Source organism: Manis javanica, chromosome 3 (assembly GCF_040802235.1).
Source record: "Manis javanica isolate MJ-LG chromosome 3, MJ_LKY, whole genome shotgun sequence".
Classification (NCBI taxonomy): domain Eukaryota; kingdom Metazoa; phylum Chordata; class Mammalia; order Pholidota; family Manidae; genus Manis; species Manis javanica.
In genome coordinates, this window is record NC_133158.1 from 115876441 (window position 1) to 115893303 (window position 16863).

Consider the following 16863-nt stretch of genomic DNA (forward strand, 5'->3'; position numbering starts at 1 on the left):
TAGTCTTACTACTTCTATATACAATTTTTCAATTTATCATTTGCTAGGAAGGTTGCACACATTATCTTTGTTAAACCTCAGAACAACCCTATGTTGTTATTTTCATGTTGTAGATGAGGAAATTAATATTTGAAGTAATTAAATAATCTGTCCAAGATCACAGATAGAGACCTGAGACTGCAGTGTAAGAAGCCTAGTGCCAGTGGCTATGCACCTAACCCCTACGTTGGACTGCCCTTGCTCTGAAGTAAGCCTGTGGCTATGCTAATACTCAGAAAGATCAGTTTTAGCAAAGTAGAAATGTTACATCATGATGCAACCTGAAGAGTAAACTAGTTCTTAACCATGCAGAACTGAGATAGGTATGCATGATATGATGAAATAAGTTTCTATTGGTAGATGATCAGATAGGTTAGGGAATGCTATGTGTAAACAAGGCAAGAAACTAGGTAAGAATACATCATTCTTTTCTGATTAATTTTAATAGGCTTTATTTCCTACTTGGTTAAAGAACAATTTAGACCTGGTGATTCCTAAAGTTCTTTGACAGTGCCATTTCACACAGTTTTTATAAGTTCTTTATTGTAAAACCATGTTCCTTCCTAGATTAGGATAGGATTTACATATTAAATGAATCTGAACACATTTCCTTCATTAAGTTTTTGAATGAACAGAATACAACTTTATGAGCTGTTCACATAATGAGTGAATTGTGATTTTTTTTTTTGAGAGGGATAGGATGAAAGGTATTTTAGCCGTGAAGTTTTTGATATTTTTTTTTCCATAGGCCACGTATAAAGCACATAACTAGAAGACATTTTTGGAAAAGAAAGAAATTGCTAGCTTCATAAGAGTTTAGCCAGGTTGCTGGTTAACCAAAAAGATTATTAATTATTTTTAGTTTTTAAAGGAATTTTTGTAAACCTGTAAGCCACCCATTACTGTTACCAACAGAGTCCAGTACTACAGACATAAATGCCTCCCTCCCCTGTGAAGGGAACTGGCCCCTTATGCAAAAAAGTCAGAGAAGGTTTGCTTTGTTTTTGTTTTGCTTTTCAGATAGTGCTGGCTTCTCCCCAGTCCTGATGGTGATACCATTTCGAATGTCAGGATTCCCAAAATTAAGCTCTGTCAGTTTGAAGACCTTTAAGGCCTGCACTGATTGCATGATAATAATTAACTACCAGCCACTTTTTCTTCACAGCCTCATTCTCCATCCTCCATCCTGTGTTTAGAACACAGGAGGTGTTAATGAGGGGTTGCAAGGGCATCTATTCAGGCAGATGGATGGACTTGGTATTTAAACCCATTACTATGTGCACTGCATATCAACCTTTACTTCCACGAGTCCCCTCCCCTGGAATATAAGACAACGGTGCAGGCTTCACAGTTCCCAGTTTTGCCCTTTCAGAGCATTGTTCCCACCACAGATAGGTAACTCCCCCAGACTTAAGTTGTCTTGGTGGTGACCTCCCCCTTTAGCTTCAAATACAGCAGCCAGACACTCTTTAACAAAGAACAAGATACTATCTCCTCCTTTTCTCCTCCCTCCTCCTTCAAGAAGCTCATTACTCAGCTCCTGCAGGTGGTTGGCTGTTCAAACACCCATTCCTTCCCCCTGAAAAAAATGTGTGCACTTGTAAAAATTTAATTTTCAAGAACTTAATTCTGGGGAGAGAAACGTTTCTAAAGTAAAATTAGTAAATATCAATTGAGGTCCATTGCTACAGAAATATTAAACTTGGAACATTTACCAATTTTCACCAATTTATTTTCTAGTGGGTAGATAAAACTAACATATCTTCACATCAAACATACATACACACCTGTGAGGGGGTTACAAATGGTCCATTTTCCCTGTTAGAACCGTTGCTTTAAGCTAGTAGAAGCTGATTTATGTCCCAACAGTATAATGTACATCAGTGTTTCCTAAACATCAGCCTCAGAACCATCTGTATTTTTAAGAGCAACAAATTCTCAGATCAAATTTCTAAAATGTTCTGATTTTATTGTCCAAGTGACTCTGATGGCAACCTGGTTTGAGACTCAGTGTTCTAAATTGAATTTGGTGTTTCTAGGCTTATTTTGGTCAAATCTGACCTTAGGCAATTAATTATTTACATTTATTCAAATCATTGTTATCAGTATACTGAGCTAAACTTAATCTAATAAAAAGTAAGTTGTCACTCTGGTACCATGGAATCAAAAACATGAAACGTGTTACATTTTTACATTTCCTATTGCTATTCATATGGTTGCCCTTGAGTTCTGGGTTAAATTATTATATGGAATTACTAGAGGTAATACCAGTTATTGTACTACCCTGATCATGGAGAAGTGGTAACCTAATAGAAAGGAATTAACCAAGGAGAAATAAATGTCATTCTTCTGACACAAATTCTGCCAATGATTTGCTGTGTAATTTTGAGAAAATAATTTACCTTCTTCAACATCAATCATCCCTAAAGATGAAGATTATAAATAGCATCTGTTTCATAGGAATAATGTGAAGATTCGACACTGTATGAAAGTTGGATTTCTTAAGTCTGTCAGATCAGTGCAAAGTGTCTTTTCCATTTTCCCTTGGAAACCGGTCTCTGTGTCACTGAGTTATGTACTGGAGAAATGCTGTGAGGTGTGGTATTGGATAAAGGATTAGAGACAACAAAAATTGAATTTAGGGAAAATAATCTCTTCCAAAGCTAGATAATGAGATACCAAGGAACTGAACAGATCAGGAATCTGGACATCATAATGCTCCAATAGGGAGGATACTAGGGATGGTACTTTTATTTTAACTAACTGGAAAGAGAACTAAATAGTTGTCTTCCAAAGTCCTCTTTTGGACCCAACCCTACTAAAAGTCAAAAACAGAAAGATGGAGCAAAAAGTACATCTGATGCCCCTGGTTATTTTGATTACAGAACAGAGAATGGCTGCAACTCTCAATCTCTGTCGTGTGGATCTCTGTCAGCCTGTGACACCTTCTTCCTCCAGCCCGAGGCAGCTCACTCACAGCAGCTTTATCCTGGCTTCGAATTTCGTCTTTAATTCTAAACTCTTCTACCTTTCCCAGACACATTATCCTCCCACATCTCTCTGTCCTTTGCACACAAATGTTACTTCTGATCTTTTTATAAATGAAGATAAGAGAACTTTTTGCTCACAAAGTCTCTTAACTCTTTATAATAAATACTTCCAGCACACTGGGTGCATTCGTTTGGCAATAATACATGGCTGCTGAACCAGCACCTCAAATTCTCCTACAGCTCCAAAGGAATTCCATGTGACATTAATTAAGGTGTGAAATTGCTTCATGTTAATTGCTCACACCCTTCCATGATCTGCTATTAAGACAATTAAATATCTTTAATGGTACATTAACTCACAGAGCAATCTAACCTTTCCACTTCTTGGAAATTAGAGAGGGCCAAGGAAAATTCAATTAAATTGGTAGTAGTAAAAGATGAGTCATATTTCATTCTTCTTTTATGGAAACTGATACAGGATGGGGGTTCTTTTATAGTGTCATTTATGAGCTTTATCAGAAACTGGAGTTATACTGCCCCATTTGGAAGACAGAATTAGAAAAGAGGAAAGAAAAGAGTAAAAAGCAAGCACTTACTACCTGAGCCCGAGGAGGGTTTGAGGGGTGGTGCTGGAAGTTTGAGGAGGAAAGAGCAAGAACAGACTAGTCACTTGGGAAGAATGGGAGAGGAGATTGGATAGAGAAATGTAGTAGGATTCCACAACGTGCTAAGGTTATGGTCGATATTTTGTCTTGAGACTAGTCAATAAAGTTTTATGTTTTTCTCCAGACACATTAAACTCTCTGATGACAAGCTCAGAGCAGGAGCCCTGGAGTCAGGCACACCTGCGCTCGGATTCTGATTCTGCCCTGAATCAGGGTACTACTTTGAACAAATTACCGTTGTTGGTCTTCATTTGCCATGACTGCAAAAAAGGACCACTGAAAGTGTCTACCCTTTGGGGTCACTTAAAATCATCTCAGTATATGAAAAGTGCAGATATTTAGTAAGTGCTCAATTAATATTAGCTATGATTAGGTGGACAATGCTGCTGCAGAGGAGAGTACTGTAGGATGGTGCCTGGTGCCTTGTTTATTAGAGTTGTCAGATTTATAAGTGACAGCAATTTCTGAGATTTCACTTTTTTCCTACTTGTAGTAGTGGCCTTATTTTTGTTTAAGTTTTCTAAGAGAAATTTCTGATAACTAACATAAAAGTGATAGTTGAGTGTCAAAAGTGACAAATAGGGAATTTGAGCTATTATCATGGCTAGGAATGCCTGTATATGCTGATAACTGCGTTTGTGACAGAGATGACAGTGAAAATAATATATCAGAAAAATACCAAATGGAAAGCCTGCCCTGGAAAGACCCATACCTAATCTTACAAAGAGAGGATGGATTTTATTTTTAATGAGACTTCAAAGTCCACTGATATATTTCTCTTTTCTCATAGCACAATCTTGCATATGAAAATAAAACAAAAAATGCCATATATTATTACAAAGTTGGTAGCTTATGGCCATGTTATGACCAAATGTAGCATTTTATTAGTGATACTAGGACTGCAGAGCTTTTTATGGAAATACAGCCAGTGTATTTTAGGCAGCTGTGAAAATGACTTAGGGGGAGTCACCGAGTGATTACTGTTCACCATACAGGCATGTTCTGCTCACATTAAAGGGTTGAACTAGCGATTCCTAGTGAATGTGTGTCTTAAAGTGATGCATGACTTGGGCTGCTTTACTAGAAACCTGAGCTTGCCCTGTGTCTGCACATGAGGAAGAATAATCTCTCCTCAAATCTTTCTCCTTCATTTTTATTCTGGAAGCTGGGGTGAATCCTTCCGTGTCAAGATACTACAGATCAAGAAAAGTCATGAGAAAAAGAAACATCCAGTAGAAGAAGAAGAGGTGGGGAGAGGGGAAAGGGTAGAAGAGGAAGAAATTGAAACATGTATCAGAATAGAGGGAAAATAGGAAGAAAACCTGATTTGAAGAAAGGATACTAAAGAACCAAAGGGAAGTGCTTCCATTTTCAGAACATTATCACCTTTCACTATTTATCTAAAACTATTATGGTACCACATGTGTAGAGGAAAGATGATGTTTATCTAAAAAATATCCTGTTGGATGAAATAAAGCAAGTAATTTTTTTCCTCCTTTAAAGAGGAAAGAGGAAAAGCAATGTGATCAAGAACAGAAGAGCCAGATGAAAGAGAAGTAATGTTATTATCATTCAAGTATTGCATCATCAGGACACCCAAAATTCTTGAAAATGTGTTGGAAAAATAATGTAAACAAAATCAGAAGGAAACACAGAAATCAATTCCATACCAAATGCTAGCTAATAACTAAATCATGTCCACTGAACATAAAATCTGTATCACAAATGTAGCACACAAGGTCCCTGCAAAAGGGACCAATAAAAGTATCTACCTCTCAGGGTCATTTAAAATAATCTTAGTGTGTAGAAAGTGCAGATAGTAAGTGCTCAATTAATATTAGCTATGATTATGGTTAGATAGTAACATCCAAGTTGCCTAAATCAGAGGACTTGTTTGCAATTGTTATATGGGCAGTGAGTTTCTGGTAAAACAGGATTAGAGAGATGGGAGAATAAGAAAAATAGGGAGTTGGCTTTTTTGTTGTTTTGTTCTTTATTCTCAGTTTAGAAATTACTCCTCATGAAAAGAGTTAGAATATCAAACTGCTCTTAGAGATGTAATGGGCCAGTATGCATAAAACAGAGGGTGCAATAAGAAAATATTCAAGAACAAAGATATTTTTTTTAATGTAGAGCCCCCTAAAGCAAAGTAAATCTATTCCTAATGAAATAATAGCATACTGTAACATCAAGTCATAGAAAAGCCCCTTTCTTAAATCTCATTGTACTTTGAACTACTTCAAGAGATGGGCGTACATTGAAGATACTTAGGTACCACGAAGGACCTGATTATTAAAAAGAGAAAAACTTAACTTGCATGGGATGGGAATGACTTGAGAAGCACACTTTAGGAGTTAAGAGAATTTATGTAAGTATTGAAGATCAGAACCGACACAGTTCTCTAGACATATTTCTCAAAGGTTTCCCCTGATGGCTTCATGGCATGTGATTGGAAATCAAACCAGAACTCCAAACTCTAGTACTAGTAGCTGTATAAATTGTGATTAATTTTTACTGCAGTAAAGTGTATGTGATTCTCACATGTGGAATTGGTAATTCTTGATTTGTCATTTGTTGTTCAGTCTTTTTAAGTGCTAAACTAAGGTTCCCACAAAACAAGAGAATGACCCCTCTCACAATGTCGGTTAGCTTGACCGGGTGGACCCCGCCTTGCGACTGCAGTCAGAATCACGGTACTTGGAGTATATTAGATATTGTATATATTAAATAAGCAACAAGTCTGACTGATAGTGGTGCTTCAGCTAGGTTTGTTATTAAGACTGCATTTGCAAGGCATCAGACCACTCATTAAAGTTTCAAATGCTGCCAACCATTTCTTCTGGGTCCATGAAGAGGTATTCAGTTTGACTGATTCTTCTTGACTAATCTGACTGGCTGTATTCCTGTCTTATCAACATAGACTATTCCTAGATAAAGATAGTGAATGAATAGATTTCCCTGTACATTCATAACTTGGTGTCCATAAGATTAAACTCTTTGTTTAAACTCAATCTAATACAACAATGTCATATTTCTTGTAGTAATGTAAAGACTAGGCAGCAGGTAAGGATTTTATTTCCTACCCAAACTAAATTGAAGACTAAAAAACAAAGTATCTATTTCTATCCTTATACTACCAGTGTATCCTCTAACTCTAGAGGAAATCCTGTTATGTAGGTAAGTAGGCAGTAAAGACTCAAACCTTATCTATAAGAGAACAGAAACCACTCATAGGCCTGCAGTTCACGAAGCCTTAAAAGGTTGTGACTGATAGAACTGGAAGAGAGCCACGTGTAACCACTAAGTATGTTATCAAGTTAAAACATTTTTTCACAGTCGGGAGAAGAGCTCATGATGACAGTGAAGAATATGATAAAATAGAATTTGAGATGGACATTCAAACTGATGTCCACTACTGTAATAAGTAATTGATGTAATTTTCCCTTCCAGTGTGTATGTACAGAGAGCCATCGCTGCATGAAATTGGAGAAAAACAAGGGCGTTCGAGGAAAAGTTCTGGAACACCAACCATGAATGGAGGCAAAGTCGTGAATCAGGATTCAGCATAGCTGAGAACTCTTCCCTCTGTCCCTCTCGCATTCCTTCCCTTTCTCCCCCTGCCCTTTGACCCGTTTCCTTCCAGTAAATCCACCCAAGGAAAGGAAAATAAAAGGGCGACCCAGGACCTAGTGGCTAAGATTCCGCACTCAAAATCTTCCTTTGTGTAGGACAAGAAATTTTAACCAAAGCTTGCCTGTTGCAATGTGGTAGAAAATGCACATGAACAAAGATTAGAGCAGTTTTAAAAGCAGGGGGAAAAAATAAATCAAGACTCCACAGATATTAAAATAAACTGTGTTGTTGTTAATAGAGGGCTAATTATAATGAAGACATAACTATAATTGATTGGAAATAAAGTTGTTACCTTAAAAGAGAAGGATTTTAAAGATTTGGACTCACAAATCAATGTAATACGCTAAATAGCTTAAGTTCTGGATAATGTTGGGATGTGTGGTTTGTTTTGAATTTTTTTCCCCTTTGGGCATCTGGAACTGACATCCTTGTTTCTGGACTTTTTTTTTTTTAACCATGATATTGACTATTGAATATGTATGACTTACAGATTCTTCTAATGCCTGTAAGGTATAAGCCAGGAATCATTTAACATCAAGAAAACTTTGAAATTTTATTCTTGAGGTTATTTAATAGTGCTTTAATGTAAAACACAGTCTTATGTTGAATCTCATGGGTTTAGCTGATTTTACTCCTTCTTAGAAAGAGGTTCAGATTCTCCTAGGAGAATATCATATTTTTATCAAAGGTATTAATCTAGGATCTCGTTTTTTTAGTCATTCAGGAAGAAAAGTGATTCCCTAAGGCTAAAGTAACTTCTGGGAGTTGTCACTGTCCTGCGTGGGCAGTGATGGACAGTAATGCTTCTGTTACCATTTAGTCAGATTTTGTACTTGAGCACACCTTTGAGAGTGTAGGTATGTGTCTAGCTCTCTTGGGGAGTTTTATACCATCTCTTGTGGCAGGAAGGAAGGATGAGGGGTTTTACATAAGGAAATAAGTCCTAGGAAATTGGTTAAAGAAAATTGCATTTGCCTTTGGTGCTTTACCTGAGTTTTATGTGTATAGCATATTCCAGACTCTGCCAAGAAACTGGGATGGCTGTGAAATTCCTAACTTACTGTCTTACGAAGCTAATGTCTTGTTTGTTGCTGTATAAACTCACTTGTCAGTCAGTTGAACAATAAGTCTGTCTCTTAGAACAGAGAGAGGAACTTGGAATATGCTGAATTTACAAGGGGCATAAAGAAACAATATGGAATTAACCGCTATCGCCCCAGTATACAAGGTTGTGTGAGCAGCTTAAAGTACTCAAGAAAAACAAAAACTCAGTGTAAAGACTAGGCAAATGCACAATTAGGCAGGGTAAAGTATTAGAAAACTACAAGGAAAGAAATGAACATTATACATTTGCCTTGGAAGAAATAGATATACTTAGTTTTACAAATCAGGAATGGTGTAGAGACATCCAAATTAAAACAAAATAAAACAGAATGTTAAAAAATGTATGCAGATTTATGGATATTATCAATGAGAAGACTTAGCATGTTACTTCTCCTATAGCTCTACTGTCCAGCATGTATTGTTCCAAATATGACTCCCTAAGATATATACACTTTGCAGAAGCTCTTGGCCCTCACTTCAATGATCTTGCCACTGGTTGCTGTACTCTTCAAAGTCAGTGTAGTTTTTCTCACTCTACACAATCATTATTCTTCAGTAGTGGTTGGTGTCCTTCACCAAGTATTCTATTTTTGTTATCAGGAGGTTAGCAGAAAATGAAATGGAGTACTTTGACTAATCAGTTGCAAGAGTAAAAGTTATGCATCTAGACAAAATATTTGCAAGAGATGTTTGCTTAACTAGAATATTTAGAAAGTAACAAAGACTTTTAAATTTAAAAGAAAAGGAATGTTGCTATTCTAAGAAAAGAACATCCTTGTAAAAAAATATACAAATCTATTTTTTTCTCCTTGTCACTCTTGATTCAACTTGATTATAAACGCACCTGTCACTTCCAGGACCAAACAAATCCCAAGCACAAAACCTTGTTTTCTTTGTAAAGATAAAAAAGAGGCTTCCACAAAATGGGTTGTAGGCTCATTTAGCATGAAATGACCTGAGATTTTTGTGGTGAAACTCATATACACACACACATACACATGCCACATACACACGCCAGACTCATCCGTGACACATATACCATTTCACAAATTGTTATCGATTGCACTGATGATTTCATGACAAAGCACATCTAACCTGGTTAAATATAAGAGAGATGTGAATCTGCAACAGAATTCTTCATCTTTTCAGTGTCTGTCCGTCATTTATTATCTAGACTCACATTTGTCTTTTTCCTAATAGCATTTAAGAAACAAGAGTTCTAGCCGCCCAAATTTGTGTATTGTTTTTCTCCATATCATTTAAGCAAATGTACACCACAGTAAAATGTTTTTGGAAATTACCTTTGCCATATTTACAATTAATTTTAGAAGCTAAATTGGAAACCTCATATTTCTTTGATGCATTAACCTGAAAAAGCTGTGTTTTAGAGCACAGGGTGAACGTTTGTTTAACTGCTGCTTACTTTTTAAGTACATAAAACCTTTACTAGAAAAAATCAATACTCACTGTCTAGGTTTTAATAAAATTAACAAATATAAACATATAAGTAATCCTATTTCCTTCAAAAATACAAGCCAGTTTCAATAATTTGTTATTCAGGTTTATTCCAAGTAAAAGGATCCACTAGTTTGATTTTCATCATTCCAATTTCTGGGTCTCAGTTCATCCATCACTTGTTCTCCTATAAGTGAAATAAGCTTTTTTTAAAAAAAATTCATTGGGATATTCTCAGGAAAAACATGACTTTTAGTAAAGCTTTGTAATTGACTATGTACATATAAGTTAAGACATGTTTATTCTAAGAGTCCTTATTGTAACATGTTTCAAAATCAGTGGAATTAAGAAGGAAAACAGAATTCTGAGACTTTCACAAAATAATTTTCTGGTCAATATACCTTACTTGATTTTCAGGTTAGAATTTGAGGTATAGAAACAAAATGGTGCTGAAGTTCCATTTGCTGATTCAAAGACTTTTGTGAGTCAGGAACCTGGAGGACAGCAAGCCAGCCTATTCTTGGTCACAGTAATAGTTTGGGTTTTGAATTTTACATATGAATTTCTTAGCACATTTTTAGCCACTACGGATTAGCACAATAGACATCAATTTGATGTAAATTGTGATACTTTATGGGCCTCATTCTAATCCAGATAGTTTTTTTAGAAGAATTCTTCTATTTAAGAAAATGACAATGCTGTGCATAGGGGTTATTTATGTATAGATTTGTGGTCCTGTGGGGCCACTACTAAGAGAATATTAAGACAAAAGTAAAGTATGAGGAATGACTTGTTGTGTATTGTAAAGTTTGAAGGTCCTACTTTGGGACCACTGGTTTCTTGGTGAAGAAGCATGACTACATCAACAGTAATTTTTTTTTTTTAACACAGACCCAGAAATAGCAAATCTGCTATTCCACCTTCATGACTTAGTCTACAAGGCCTTGCACTGAGAAGGTTTTCCATGATACTGCTTAATTTCATCTGCACAAGATGAAACATATTCAAACAAAAATTCTCTGCTCATTTTAATATCATAAAAGGCTGAGATTATTTCTCTGTCATAAAATTGTAAATAGCATTTTTTAAAATCAGAATCACATTTAAAACAGTGGATTGTTCTACAAATATATATGTGTATATATACATATGCTTCTGAAATAAGAATATATAGAGTTTTTATTTGATTTGTGGTCTTCAGTCGTAGTCAAAAATAAAGAGATTTGAATGCAAAACTTTATATATAAATGTATATTTCTAATGATAGTATAAATCGCCACTTTATAATAAAAGAAACAGGTGGAAACAATACACAAAGCAAATGCTCCTCAGAATTTCAGTGATTCCAGATCACTGAAAAAATACTTTGATGCAGAAGTATTTTTTCTTTCTAAAAAGTCATATTAAAAGCTATACTTCCTGATACTGATTCCATAAGTCATATCATAATGAAAATTTATGGTTGAGGATAGGTAAAGGATGCTAAATACAGATCTTTATTTTAAAAGACTTTTCCTGGAGACCAGGTAAAAATTCAACATTTAAATAAATTAAGTGAAAACTGGAAATGTTCAGAAATGATATATTGAACTTCAGTAAAAAACAGAAGCAAAAATACATTCAACAATGTGATAATTGCATTAAAATGTCATAATAAAAATTGCATCATTAGATGTTCTATTAGTTGGAAATAATGAATTAATGTATTTTTTTGACTTTGCTCCAAGCACAACTTAAAGACAGAGGCATTCATTTTATTTAAAGTTGTTCAAAGTCCAAAATATAGTCCCATGAATAGAATTGGTATTAGCCTCCATTACAAGGTTGAATGTTACAATTTTAAGAAATTATTGACACTGAAATGTTTAATAAACATGTTGTATGAGAAACTAAGCAAATTAATGTTTCATTTTTGCATTAAAGCACGGATTATTCAAATCATTGTTTTTTTGAGATCAGATTTGTAAATTGTTTATACATCACAACCTTATTGAAGTAAAAAGCAATTAAAATCTTGAGAAGCTCATGCATGTAGACAAAATACTTGCACTTTTTTTAACATTAAACTTCTTTGGGAAGTCTCTCCTTTTTAAAAATATGTTTATCCTATAATGTATTACTGAAAACATGCTGTATCTTATAAAAAAGATCAGAAATGGATTTATGTTTGGGGAATAGGTCAAATTTTTATTGAACACTAAGTCAAAGGCAAAAAGTACTTTCTAAGAAGGCGCTTGTGGTAAACCTAACATCTTCCTTTTTGAGGATTAAGAACTACAGCACATACATTTATTCATTTATCCATAACTTACTAACTAGAGACTTGATTGACTTTAGGGATCAACTAAATTTCAGTCTCAAAAAAATCCCAAGAAAAGCAGAGACATAAATAAATAACACCTGAAAGTAAGTGTTACAATACGTATGTCATTAAGATTTTCTATAATGATGATGCAACAATGGAGCCTAGAGGGAAAACAGGTTGCAAAGAGGATATCCACTTAGTAATTAGAGAAGACAAGGGGCTCCTTGAGTAGAGGAAATAATTTGAAGAAAAATTATGGAGACAGGGAAAATATGACTCACTTGGGAAATCCTTGTAAATGAAAGGAAATAAGGCTCAGAGGAGGGTGTGGGTAAAATAACTGAATTGAGATTAGTAAAAATGAAAAGTCATTCAAAGTTTTGTCAATGTGCTCTTTGGATTTGTTAGAGACTCTGTGTGTTAGGATGCTTCTGGTTGCTCAGCATAGAATCTCAAACCAAATGGCACTGCCTCTAGAGGTTCATAGCATCGCACAGAAGCTTGATTTGTCTGGTTCACTCTGCTCGGCCCACCTCCATGTATAATAACCTCCTTGGAGTCAGATATTCTTTTGCAAGCCGAAGGCACCATATATATGTACCATCTATTTTCTCTTACAATCCCCCAGAAAGATAACTTAAATCTCCTTGGCCCAATTTGGATCGTGTGTCCATACTTAAATGAACCACTGTGGCCAGGAATTTGAGGTGGGTTAACTAAGTTAACCAGGTTCTTAGACTTGTGTTTGGATGTACTTCCTTAAAAATGCAGGTCTGCATAGATCAAGGTGAATAACTGGATGAAATTCAGAGTCCATTTATTAAAACGGAATGAAAATGAATGTGAGTAACAAAACTGGCAAATTTCCATTTTCTGTTAATGAATATATTTCCAATCACAGCTCACTGGATTTTCTAAAAACTGACAAGAGAAAATGCAAATATTGATTAATTTAAGCTACTGCCATAAACCGTAGGAGAAGGCATTGAAGACTGAATTCCTCAACCATTATTAAATGCCTGCTATGCAAAGGCACTGTGTAGGTCACTGAGGAAGATAGAAACAGCTACAATTTTAAAGAAAAGCAGTACATTTGACAATAAATATATCTGGAAATGCTTTTAGGTGACTGTTACAGAGAGGACTAGAAAATGCAGCTTGGCTATTGTAAATCAGAATTTAGATCATTTAGTTTATATCATTTTTACTTTTCATATGCATAAAAAAACTGCCAGGATTAGGCCATTAGAAAATGCTTCTCAAAATATCACCAATCACTCCAGATCTTAAAACTCAGGGCTATTTGGGACTTCAAAATCACCTGAGAGAAATATACATTCATTCTTGAATTTTTCTACAGATTATAGCACATATTTAAACATTTTGCTGATAAATATATTAATCTATAAAAGTGGCTTATTCTACTGGTGGGCAACACTGGTTTTATAATGTTCTTCCTAATAAGAAGTATCTTGTGCTGTAGCTAACCATTTTTTCAAATTTCACTCCTAGGGCTATTCAATGTCAATTTAATCCTCCACCTACTAGAAAGCCACATGGTATTTGAAGATCTTTGTCATTTCTTTCTGTTCTCTTTATTCTCATGTGACATATTTTCAAATATTTTAAGTATTTTGGGTTTTTTTACCATTCTGTTTATTTTACTTAGAATAAACTCCAGTAACTTGGAGTGCACAACCCAACGTGGTATTCCTGATATTAATCTAGCTGGTCCAGACATCCCCTCATTCTTGATATTGTAATAATATTACATTAAGATTGAATTTATTTTTTTGACAACATCAAACTTTTTAACATTCAAGCTCATTTCTATTAAAACACCTAAATATATTTTTCACCTTTTCTTCTCTGACTCAAGATGGAGGATTATTAATAAACTAATAAGAATAATTCTAATCTGATTAAGTCTTGGAGAAGTGTAAACTCCAATAGACACATGCTCAGAATTCTCCAGACACACTGTAGATTCCCATTCAATGATTAATAATGAATACTTACTTAATGTTGAATCTGTTTTCAGGGATTAACCACAATGCACTTCATCTCACCTGACTTACCTGGGGTGAAGCTGTAGAAGATCATTCAGATGCAAGGTCTTAAATCCTAGGCAATTTGTGCTTTTACAGAAGACACATGATTTTGTTACATTTTCTCTCTTTTCTCTCTGCTAATTAGCACCCCCAAATAATTACATTAATTAGACTTATCAATTATTGGTTTCTCACTGATTTCATTTTTATTCTATAATTTAAATTTTTTACTTACATGTTTCGATAATGATTTTCAGATCTCTTCAAATTTCTATTAAATTTTTTTTTCTGAGACAACTTGCTGCGTTCTAGTGCACACTCTCAAAGTTCGTAAACTGGTACATTTCTGAAGGTTTGAGGGCCTGAGATGTTTTTTGTATCTTTGCCTAGGAGTGACAAGTGGGTGGCATCAAATCCATGGGTGACCCTTTTTCATAAAATTCTCTTGATTTTCCACTGACTTGCAGCTTTGTTTTTTGCAGAGAAGAAAATATACTTTATTTGAAATTAATATGCATTCTCTGAGCATGAACTCACAATTATTTAAAGTAATATCAGTACTGTCATATTTTTCTAACCCTTTTTGATAAGCTTATCTAGAAAAAAACATATCTTAATTAATGTGCTATATTTCTTATATATATCCTCATGTATTAACCCTATCATTCCACAGCAGTTTGTGGTCTTCAAAAATATGTCCTCTACCCAGAAAAGCACCCAGATATAAACAAGGAGAACACTGTAAGAGGAGGTCTTCAAGACATGAATTACACTATTCTTTGGCTTGTTTCTCTCAACCCCATTTTTGTCTCTTCATCTTTTTATTCCTTTGCATTTCCAGATTGTCACACTATTTGGGTGACTGACTTAGCTCTGAACTACTTTACATTTTTTTCTCTAATATTTTGAGTAGTTATTTCCCTTGGCCAGATGGTCCTAGAATGAACTAACATTCTCTTGGCTCAACATGTTATCTGGTTAAACAGGAGAACATCTATCACAATACCCCTACTTAATGGTCTCGCCAAGATACAATCTCACTCACACTATTATCAGATTGGCTGATGGCACATCTCAGCACACATGCAAACTAAGCTTGGAATTACAGACAAGGGTGACATTGCCCCTCTTAACTAACCCACTCTCCACCTTACATGCAAGAGCTGTTTCTGACCTGCCTTTCAACAAATGACTGTGGCCTGTCAGAATATACTCAGTATAATTGTGGACTTGCAGCCTACTCCTCTGGCACAGAGTATGTAATTTTCTGGAACTTGGTTTAAAAGCAGTTTCAGAGCTTCTTCCTGCTTCCCCCATCCATTGCCTGGGTCTGGTCAAGAGGATGTGTCTGTTGTCTTCCTGGTGAAGGACTCCAACGATTAGATCATCAGTCAAAATGCTGAGGTGATTTGATTTTCAGGCCTTCTCCATTTATTTAAGGAAACAAAGGGACCAATTCAGTTCAGTTCAGTGGGTCTATATCTTGATTGCATCACCTCGCACCCCACCCCTAGAAATCCTGATGTTACTGGTTTGAAGACTGGTGATTCTCATCTGTAAGGATTGTGCATGAACTAATGAACTAATTCTCTAAATGACCTAAAAGAACATAGCTGCTATTTACTAAGTACCTATTCAAGGCAAGGCTGGATGCATCTGGATTCCCAGACAGATTGTGGGTTATAAATATCCACAAGGGTTACAAAAAGACTCCCTTTTGACAAGGCTTAGACAACTTGAAAAGCAGTTGATACTAGATGCCAAGTCACGGCTATGTCCCTGCCATATTCTCGCATTCTGCCTTATCTTCTAGATAGGGTGTAGTTGTATATTTAGAGATTTCTTGACAAGGAGCATTTCCTTATATTAAACTCTTGCCTATATATTTGCAGTAGATTGAAGGACAGTTACTTATGTCTGAGTCCAGAGGGATGTCTGCTTAAACAGCCCCACAAAATGGGTGCTTACTTCCTGCACAAGATATTTGGATCTGAATAAGGTCAGTAAGTGTGGCTGGTGTCATGAAATAGTAGTCCCCAAAGTCACCAAGGGCATCCATAAAGTACCTGGACCTTTCCAGAAAACCGGCTTTATTCCTTACCTCTGTTGTCATGGCTCACAACTCCATTTTGTTTAGGGTAAGCATGCTGAGACAGGCTTCTGTTACTTGGAAAGAAGTTCACTTTCCTCCAACAGTGTGGTGCTGACTATGAGATGTCTCAGTATGGTTGTCTGTCTGATATATTCTCTTGGATCAGACCATCAATTCCAGGACAGAATTAAGTCACAACAGGCTTCTTCACACTCTCACTCAGAGCACATTGTCCTCTGCAACAAAACAGTCACCCCTGATATTTTATTCTCTGCCCAGCACTGTACCCCAGAAAGCAAGAGGCAACACGTGACTCTCCCTTTGTTGCACGTACACTGACTGGCCATGTTACAAGCAAGAAGAGTGCTCCGTGTCTATTCAGCAAAGTTGCGGAACTCGGTGGTGTTTGTTTCTGTATTTTACCATTTAAGCTTTTTGACCCTGTATCTCTCCAGTTCTTGCCATTACCTTTTCTAACAGAAACACAGCTTATCAAGGCTCATAAGCCTCCTTGACCTGTCCCAATCAT

At 35.7% G+C, this 16863-nt stretch overlaps 1 protein-coding gene across 4 annotated transcripts in view; it reads left to right on the forward strand.

Moving 5' to 3' along the window:
• Positions 1-9189, forward strand: part of FGF12 (fibroblast growth factor 12) — a 536490-nt gene extending 527301 nt beyond the window's left edge. For all 4 annotated transcript variants that reach the window (XM_037024241.2, XM_017672439.3, XM_037024243.2 and 1 more), the window contains one exon: positions 7145-9189. In XM_037024241.2, coding sequence (XP_036880136.1) covers positions 7145-7263 — 119 coding nt within the window. In that variant the 3' untranslated portion in view covers positions 7264-9189. The remainder of the gene's footprint in view (positions 1-7144) is intronic.
• Positions 9190-16863: the final 7674 nt, after the last annotated feature.